Below are 10,057 nucleotides of genomic sequence, written 5' to 3' on the forward strand. Positions count from 1 at the left end.
TTGAAATAATTTAAAGGTCAGGATGAGTTCTCTGAGTAACAACATGAGTTGATGGCTATCACATAAGCACTTCACTTTTTCACGCCTGCAGTGGACAGGACACAGTTACTCTGCTTGAAGAAAATCCTCTGAGCCTCTCAGTAGATCCTCTGCAGTAACCTCAAGCGTTAAGAGTAGGAAGTAATGGGGTTCCTTCCATCTTTTACCTTAGGTATCACCAACCCAGTTCAATCTTTAGAGATATAATTGAGTTGTATGGTCCTCAAATCCTTCCCCCATGCAGAATTCTCTCAGGGCTTCCTCTTCCGCTTTCCTTAATGGCAATTCCAGATCTTCACTGCTCACAAGCATTTTTCCCACTTCAGCTCTGCTTCTTGCCTGCTCCCTCTCCTGAAGAAAGTTAACACCAGTAGGCATCTCTTCTTACCCAGAAATTCATCCATATATATCTTCGACCCTGGAGAAAAGACTTATGCTCCCTGTTGCTCTGAATCCCAGGGTCTTCCTCCTCCTCCTTCTTGTTGAATCATACCATTTTTGCTAAAGAGCCGTAATCCTACCTGCTTGATAGATGAAAGATCCTGGGCAAGTTTTGCTTGACTGTACCTGCTACTGGTGCTGGTGTGCCACACTTTGCACTTTGTATTTAATAAACATTAACTGCTGCTGCCCACTTGGGCATGGGAGTTATTTTCCTCATCCTCACTCTCTCATTCCTTTTACAGCTAAGCTCTTGAAAAAGAGCAGTCAGTACCCACTTCCCATTTCAGTCTGCTTGAACCACACCTCCACTTCTTTTTGCTGCATCTCTCAGACTTGTCTGCCCAGGCTGGCTCTAAATAGCTATTCTCATATCTCAGCCTCCTGAATATCTAGTTATAGTTGTAAGCCACCAGGACTGGCTTTATAATATTTAATTTTAAGTATACGTATAGCTTACTTATAAATTGTATAATTGTAAAGTACTTACAAAACCCAGCTCAGTCTATGTGTGAATTACTGTAACATGATTATATGCTTGCTTAGGATCTTACTGTCTAGATTCCATCTCTGATGATAGTCAATTTATTAACTTCACTGTGTTTTTCTCTCTTTGTAATATAGGGATGACAGTGATACTTGCCTCATGAAATTGTGAGGATCAAACAAGAGAAAATTCATAAAATACAAAGTATAGACGTAGGACAAGTACACAGTAAACATTAGGATTCACCAACTTTTCTAAAATCATATTCCAATTTTACTTTTATTTCAATTTTACCTTTCCTTCATCTTAAACATTTTTATAAACGTCAGTTATGCTGCTAAAATATAAGAAAACCTTGTTATTATAAGATGTTCATATATATGTAAATGAAGTGTCACTCTTGACCCTAGATTATAAAACTAATTCAAATTTAGCAACACAGTGTAGATTACAACACAAGTGTATATCCAGTCATTCTGTAACCCCTGATACCTTCCTTGGCTTACTCCTGCAAGCCATGTACAACCACATTGCACATGTAGTGTCCTTTTAAGTGTCTTTTTCAAAGCGTCTCTACTGTAGAGATCCTCTTTTTAGCCAGTGTCATCCCAAAAACCTCCTGCTACCTGAAAGAACATCTTTGTCGGCTGATTGCTGTGGCTTAGGACATGTTTAGAAACTAGACATGTTCTTAGTGCACCCTTGTACAACATTTTCAGGCTCCTTTTAACACCCCACTTGGAGAGGTGGTCTGTGGGTACTTCCTGAAGTCCTAGGTGTGTTTAATTCAGGCAGAGAACCCAGGGCCATCCTTGAACAAGTGGAACTGTTTACAGTTTCAGCTTTAATGTAGCTGTGTCAGACAGGGTGAAGATTCATAGCTAGTCTCCTCTTTGTGCTTCCTTGAGGCACAATGAGGAAATTATTTCAGTTCCACAAGAATGAAAAGCCTTTACAAGACATATGGAATCCTGTTGTGTTCCCTCCACAGGATACTAGGCATGAGGTTGATACCTGAGGAGGCCATACCCAGGGTCCTGTCAGGCTTTTCTGCACTCTTATGGGCGTTCACTGCCTGCCTGACCTCATCCTTACAGACCCAGATTAAATACCATGTTTGCCAACCTTCCTCTTGTTTCATCACACAGGGCATTTAGTTTATCTACACTAAATAGCAAGTATCAACATGTAGTAAAATCTGTCTTCCTAACATTAGTCAAAAGTGGGAATTAAACTTGTCTTTTCTATAGACTTCATAGTGCCTAGCAGACAAGCCAGTCAAGTTTACTAGCTTATTTAGTGTCTCAAAGTACTGTTACTTGTTTTCTATATTCTTTTGCCTGGCCTCTTAACATTTTACTGTTCTTTAACTCATTTTACAAATAATTTGTTCCTTTTCTGTCTAGGCAGCATAATTCGTTGTATGAGGCGTCTGGAAGAATTGCTTCGACAAATGTGTCAGGCAGCAAAAGCCATTGGAAACACTGAGCTGGAAAATAAGTTTGCAGAAGGTCAGTATCCAGCTTTTCCTAATCATTTAGGCAAATCTTCTGTCACTTGAGCCACTGACACAACTTAGGAGGATATTTTGAAATGTCCTTGGTTTTCCTGGAGAATCATCCAGTAGTTTTGTTACAAAATTGAAATGTAGAGGATTTATATGGGGAAAAGTTTAGAGAGTTTGTATTTGTACTCATGAGTATTTATTGTTAAGTTCCTTTGTGCCAAACATTGTTTTAGATATTTGGAGTTGCACAGAGAACAAGGAGACAGGAATTGTTGCCTCCATGGATCTTACATTCTAGCATAAGGGTGACAGAAAAGTCAATAATTAAAATATATCAGATAGTTGTAAGTATGTAGGATTAAAACATGCCGAGGTTTGGGGGATGGGTGAGATGGCCTGGAGGGCCTCCACAAAGAAAGAGACCTTTGAGGCTCTCTAAATACAAAAGAAGAATCTCACTAAAATAACTAAAAGTATATTTATTTTCTCAGATGATTTTATTTTGAAGCAGTTTTCAACACTACCCCTACATATTTAGTGTACTTCAGTCAAACAAACAGGAGTCTGGCTTTCTAAGTTTTCCATCTTTTAGGAGGCTGTGAACTCCTTTTAGGTATCTTGGACCAACCACCGTGCTCTTGATTTGTCAGTTGCTGTTATTTAATCATGATTGTCATGCTGTCTTTGAAAGCTTAAACAGTATTTTCTTTTGTCCTAGGAATCACCAAAATCAAGAGAGATATTGTGTTTGCTGCCAGCCTCTACTTATAGTCAGCTTAAGGAACATGGATTTAAAAATACTCACCACTGGTTTGATTATAGTTGACTACAAATGCTTACAAGTGTTGTGGTTCTCTCATCTCAAACAGTTGTCCTTAAACATTTTAATATGTATTATATTTAAATCAAACATTATGGGAAAGTGTATTACATACACATATGTACATAAGCATTACATTTTTTAATAAAAATGTACATGTGGGGCATTGCTCTAGTGGAGGACTTGAAATTTGTTTTGGTGAACTTAGAGCGATTGGATAACCGCTATGTTAAATGTGACTGTATTTACTGATAAAGTGGGTCTTCAGGAGGTATAGCAGCAGCAGTCCTGGAAAGGCCTGTACACCAGGAATAAAGACACGTCCTGTTGGCTTCTAGTTGTAAGTCATTTTCCTTTAGAAAGCAGGCCAGTTTCATTTGCTACCTTGCTACTCTTCAGAGCTGGTGATTGTTCCGATAGTGAGTTCCTGCCGTTGGGGTTTTATGCAGAGTTGTGTGAGAGTCCTCCTCTTTTCTTTCTTTAAAGGGAGAATTTCTTGCCTTGAAGAAATCTGATACATACACGGCCTATATGGGACAAATTACACATGGAACAGTTATGTATATTTACTAGTGCAGTTTCCCTAAGGTTAAAAACCATGTAAAAAGGTGCACTAAACTGTTTGCAAAGATAAACAAAAGGATATGTATTGGGAATGAAAATTAAACTATAAAAAATTAATAGGTAATACAAATTTTAGTGAAAATGGTTATTGCAAAAAGAGTTGCTTTGTTATGCTTTAGGTAAATTGTTTCAGTCTACTAACACTTAATAATAAAAGTGTTAGGTACATAAGTTTTCAGTTCATACCAAAACTAAAATTGTTTATAGCCATAGGCTTGAACATAAGTATAAATTTAAGAGTTTTTATCTAAAGAATAACCTAATTTTTTTTTAATTAAACTTTTAATTTTTTTTTTTAAAAAGGGAACATAGCTGGGGTGCTAGTAATGCTATAGAAACAGGGTTAGAGGCCTAACTAGAGAAAAACCCTGATACTGGAGAGTGAACTGAGGAGCTTAAGGTCTGAAATCTGAAGAGAAAGAATAGACTAGGCAGTGGTCACCCTTCCAGCCCCTTGATATCTGCTTTAGCTCATTCCAGAAGGAAAGAAGACAAGGAAGTAAGGAGCTTCTCAGCAAAGCTGACTTTGCTTTGGTAATCTCACCTACTACCTGCCCCATTTAAGGAATTCCAGATAAAAAGTTTAGGACTGTTGGCACCCAGACCATCATTCAGGAGAGGGGAACTCATTCCAGGTTTCCACAGAACTCCTAGCTCAGATCTAGGGTACCCAGGGCTTCGGGTGAGCTCCTCTGGCCAACGGGTAGTCATGTGGTCAGTCCTGCTGCCTTGACCCCATCTCCAGGAGGGGCGATGGCCAGAGGAAGTAGAGGGAGTCCACCCCCCCACACCTTTTGAGGCACTGTTAGGCAGATAGGGAAGAAGGACCCTTAGGTCACTGGTTCTAGAAGGGATCCGATGGGGGCAGCAAATCTTATGGGCTGGACACAGAGTGGGAGCTTCAAGATAGCAGAACCATTCCCATGGGAGCTACAAGCCTCCATGGCCCATCTCGATTTCCTTTGGATTTCATCTGCTCCTGAACTGCACCTGTCATAGCAAGTCCATCTCCAGCCCCCATCTCCCCAGAGCCAATGTGAGTCAGGTGGACAAAATTCATTGGTTCCCCAATCATGGTTCGGTCAATCTGTCTTCTCTTCTTCTTCGGCTGGGGTTTCTCTACCACACAGCAGCCCAATTTATGCCAGAATTCACTCATATTCCCTGATGGTTTCAGCTTCACTGTGCCGGAGGCCCCAGAAGGAAACTGCTCTGGTGCCCTGGCCCACCCACTCCTTGCTCTTGGCACGTAAGGGCACTCTGGGTTCCGTCAGCTGGATGGGTGTGGACAGGGTGAACTCCTCAGGCAATGAAGTCAGGCTCTCAGACTCCGAGACAGAAACAGGGCCAGAGAGAATTGAAAGAGGAAAGGGATGGATGCGGATTGAAAACAGCTATAGCTTGCTAAGGTGTTAACTCTGGAAACTCACCTAAAAATTTCTTCCTGTGTGAAAGGCAATTTTCAGCTGCTGATTGAGAACTGCTGTCGTTTGTTGAAGGAATTGTCTCTAGAAACTCGGGAAATAGCTCATTCTTTTTAAAAGGGAGTTACCAGGTGTTGATTGACAAGAGCTGTAGCTTGTAAAAGATTAGCTCTGTGAACTTGGAAATCAACTTAGGCTGTAGAAGGGTGTGTCCAGAAGCCAATAGAGAACAGATGCAGCTTGGTAAAGGGATTAGCTCCTGACATTCGGGAAACAAACATGCCTTTGATAAAGGTGGTTTCCCTGTGCTGATTGAGAACAACCGAAGCTTTTGAAAGGGTGTACCTCTGGGAGTTAGGGAAACAACCCTTCCCTTTTTATTAGGAGTAACCTTTTGCCTACTGAGAACAGCTGTGGCTTATTACCGTGAGCAGGTGAAGGAATTAAGGAAAAAAAACTGCTTTGGTGTGCGAGGTACTTTCTCTGTGCTGATTCAGAACAGCTGTAGCTCGCTAAAGGTATTAGCTAGGGAACTCAGGAAAAAGTCCTAAGTTGAAAAAGAGTCCGTAACTAACCTGAAACCCAGCCACTAACCTAACACGAAAGCAAACACTATCCCTTGAAACAAACCTAACCCTAACCCTAGCCCCAAAACTAATGCGAAGGCCAACCCCTGTCCTCCAACTAACACTATCTCTAGTGCTGACCCTAACCTTAACATGAGCTCCAGCCCTAAAACAAACAGGAATCCTACTTCTAAGCCCAACGCCAAACCTAGCAAAACCTTATTCCTAGTTTGAACCTTATTATAGGGCCTAACCCTAGTCCTAAAACTAACTGGACATAAAAATACAGCCGCAACACTGTTACTATGACACCCTAGTCACAAACCTAATAATAACTCTAAACCCCAACTCTACACTTCAGCCTAAACCTAAACCTAAGTTCAGCCCTAACTGTAGCCCTAAACCTAACCCTTCAGCTTAACCCTAACCCCAGACACAACCCTAACCTTAACCCTAGCCCCAACATCAACAGTAAACCTCACTCTAGCACAAACCCTAAAGTAAACCTGATCCCTTACCTGAACCCAAACAAAAGCACGAACTCAATTCTGAAGAAGTCCCTCAATTTAAAGCCAAGTGCTGACCTGAAACATAGCCCTAAAACAAACCCCAGCCTAAACGCAAGCAGGAACTTAAAGCCAAAAGTGAACTCCAACTGAAATTGAAACTAAGTCCACATAGGGAAAACAAAACTGGAAGTGGAAAGCATAATTGAAATTGAGACCAGAATCGAAACCGAAACCCCTTCAACAGGAAGTAGAAACGAAAATCGAAATCGATACTGAAACCAAATTCCATACCGGAATTGGAAATCGAATCCGAAACCAAACTGCAAAAGGAATGTTGAAATCCAAACCGAAACCAACCCCCAAACCAGAAGATGAAAGAAAAACCAGAATCGAAACCAAAACCAACTTCTGAATGGGAAATGGAAAGCGAAAGAGATCAAAGTCCAACCGGAAGTGGAAACCGAAACAAGAATCGAAACAGAAACGAGACTCTGAACCAGAATACGAATCCAAATTGAAAACATCAATAAGAATCAAAACTGAATTCCAAGAACATATGGGAAGTTAAAACCCAAATTGAAACCGAAACCACAATGAAAGTCAAACCGTTAATGGAAATTAAAATCGTATCTGAAAGCGACCTCAAAAGCAAAACCAATATCCAAACTGGAAATGGAAATCCAAACTGAAATCAAAAACAAAACCAAAGTCCAAACTAGAAGTGGTAAATCGAAGCTGAGACCAATCGCCAAAGCAAAACTTGAAACCTATCCCAGAATCGAAACCAAGAAAACCCTCCAAATGGGAAACGGAAATTGAACTGAAATCAAACCCCAAACCGGAATTGGAATCGAAACCAAAACAAACTTCAGACCAGAAGTAAACAAAGAAATCAGAATTGAAACCAAAACCAACCTCTGAACGGGAAAGGAAAATGGAAACTAAAACCAAACTCCAAACTGGAAGTGGAAAACAAAATCAAAATCTAATCCAAGTTCCAAACCGGAAGTGGAAATCGAAACGGAAAGCAAACCTCAAACCTGAAGTCAAAACCGAAATCAGAATCAAAACAGAAACCAACCCCTGAAAGATAAATGGAAATGGAAACTGAAACCAAACTCCAAACCGGGAGTGGAAGTCGTAACCCAAATCAAACCCCAATGTGGAAGTCAAAACCCAAACCAGAATCGAGACCGAAACCAACCTCCGCCCTGGAAATGGAAATCGAACCTGAAACCAAACTCCAAACCGGAAGTGGGAAACAAAATCGAAATCGAATCCAAATTCCAAAACTGATGTGGACATTGAAACCGACACCAAATCCGGAATCTGAGAACAAAACTGAAACCAGAATCGAACCGAAACCAAACTCAATACCGGAAATGGAAATCGACACCGAAACCAAACCTCAAATCAGAAATCAAACGCGAAACAACAATCGTAAACATAACTAACCGACCACGGGAACAGAATTTCGAAACTGACACCAAATCCCAAACGGAAATTGGAAACCGAAACAGGAAATGATACCGAAAACTAACTCCAAATAGGAAGTCGAAGCCAAATTTGAAAGGTAAACCAGAATCGAAACCAAATTCAAAGCCCATATGGGAAGTGAAAACCCAAATCCCCACTGAGAGCACAATAAAATTCACAGTGTTAATGCAAACTTAAATTGAATCCCAAATGAACCTCAAAAGCAAAACCACCTCCAAACCCTAAATGTCTTTCAAAATCGATACGAAAACTTAATAAAACCATAGACCAACGACGAAACCAGAAACTGAGACCAAATTCGAAACAGAAACAAAGACACACCAAAACTGAAACTCAAACACAAACCCAGAGCCAAACATGATACTGTAAAAATCCAACCCACAATGAAAACAAATACAACATTAAAATCCAAACAAAAGTTGAGGCCTAAACTGCAAAGGCCTAGGACCCAGGCGGTGCTGTAACACTACCCCAAATGGAACCCTAGCTCAAATTGAAACCCTATCCCTAGTCCTAAGCTTAATCCTAATCATAAACCGAAGCACAACCTAAACACAACCAAGGACCCAAATGTAACTCTACCCCTAACCTTAACAAGATACATAACGCTAAGCCTAACCCTATCCCTAGCACTAATATTAACACTAATCCAAACCCTAACACTTAACTGTATCCGAAGGCCCAACTTTCACCGTAACCCTAAGACAATGCGCAATTGTAACCCTAACCGTAAACCCAATTCCAACCCTATTCCCAAACCCAGCCCTCACCCTAATCCTAAAACTATTTCCAACCCTATCCCTAAACATAGCCCAAACCCTAGCCCTTACCCTACACCGACCATAAGAAAACCCTATCTGTAACCCTGATTCTAGCCACAATGCTCATCCTAACCCTAATGATAGCAGGTATCTTGTTAAAGAAATTCACTCCGGAAACACGGGGAAAAAACTCTTAGGCTGTCAAAGGCAGTGTCAAGGAGCTGATCACCTACCGCTGTAGCTTGTTAAAAGAATTAGCTCAGGAAACTCAGGAAACAACTCCTAATTTGAGTAAGTGTTTCACAGCTGTTGCTTTTTAAGGGGATTAGCTCCCTGAGCTGGGAAACAACAGGTACCTTGTTAAAGGGAGTTTCCCTGTACCAATAGAGAACAGCTGTAGCTTGTTAAAATGATTAGCTCCTGGACCTTGGAAAAGAAATCATACATTGAAAGAGGGAAGGGATGGATGCGGATTGAAAACAGCTATAGCTTGCTAAGGTGTTAACTCTGGTAACTCACCTAAAAATTTCTTCCTGTGTGAAAGGCAATTTTCAGCTGCTGATTGAGAACTGCTGTCGTTTGTTGAAGGAATTGTCTCTAGAAACTCGGGAAATAGCTCATTCTTTTTAAAAGGTAGTTACCAGGTGTTGATTGACAAGAGCTGTAGCTTGTAAAAGATTAGCTCTGTGAACTTGGAAATCAACTCTTAGGCTGTAGAAGGGTGTGTCCAGAAGCCAATAGAGAACAGATGCAGCTTGGTAAAGGGATTAGCTCCTGACATTCGGGAAACAAACATGCCTTTGATAAAGGTGGTTTCCCTGTGCTGATTGAGAACAACCGAAGCTTTTGAAAGGGTGTACCTCTGGGAGTTAGGGAAACAACCCTTCCCTTTTTATTAGGAGTAACCTTTTGCCTACTGAGAACAGCTGTGGCTTATTACCGTGAGCAGGTGAAGGAATTAAGGGGAAAAAAACTGCTTTGGTGTGTGAGGTACTTTCTCTGTGCTGATTCAGAACAGCTGTAGCTCGCTAAAGGTATTAGCTAGGGAACTCAGGAAAAAGTCCTAAGTTGAAAAAGAGACAGTCTGTAACTAACCTGAAACCCAGCCACTAACCTAACACGAAAGCAAACACTATCCCTTGAAACAAACCTAACCCTAACCCTAGCCCCAAAACTAATGCGAAGGCCAACCCCTGTCCTCCAACTAACACTATCTCTAGTGCTGACCCTAACCTTAACATGAGCTCCAGCCCTAAAACAAACAGGAATCCTACTTCTAAGCCCAACGCCAAACCTAGCAAAACCTTATTCCTAGTTTGAACCTTATTATAGGGCCTAACCCTAGTCCTAAAACTAACTGGACATAAAAATACAGCCACAAC

At 40.9% G+C, this 10,057-nt stretch overlaps 2 protein-coding genes across 2 annotated transcripts in view; one reads left to right on the forward strand and one right to left on the reverse strand.

Annotated features, from left to right (window-relative positions):
* The window catches only part of Mtrex (Mtr4 exosome RNA helicase), a 62,754-nt gene extending 59,296 nt beyond the window's left edge, over window positions 1-3,458 (forward strand). The window contains exons 26-27 of the mRNA XM_048368557.1: window positions 2,374-2,478; window positions 3,193-3,458. Of these exons, the coding sequence (XP_048224514.1) occupies window positions 2,374-2,478; window positions 3,193-3,245 (158 nt within the window). The 3' untranslated portion in view covers window positions 3,246-3,458. The remainder of the gene's footprint in view (window positions 1-2,373; window positions 2,479-3,192) is intronic.
* Window positions 3,459-4,819: 1,361 nt separating this feature from the next.
* Window positions 4,820-5,269, reverse strand: LOC125367584 (CDC42 small effector protein 1-like). The gene has a single exon (XM_048368257.1). The coding sequence runs from the start codon at window positions 5,075-5,077 to the stop codon at window positions 4,820-4,822; it is 258 nt and encodes an 85-aa protein (XP_048224214.1). The 5' UTR covers window positions 5,078-5,269.
* Window positions 5,270-10,057: the final 4,788 nt, after the last annotated feature.

Source organism: Perognathus longimembris, chromosome 19 (assembly GCF_023159225.1).
Source record: "Perognathus longimembris pacificus isolate PPM17 chromosome 19, ASM2315922v1, whole genome shotgun sequence".
Lineage (NCBI taxonomy): Eukaryota > Metazoa > Chordata > Mammalia > Rodentia > Heteromyidae > Perognathus > Perognathus longimembris.

What these genes read in the sequence shown, in the direction of transcription:
- LOC125367584 (XM_048368257.1), bottom strand. Translation starts at nt 5,077, where the DNA reads ATGAGTGAATTCTGGCATAAATTGGGCTGCTGTGTGGTAGAGAAACCC.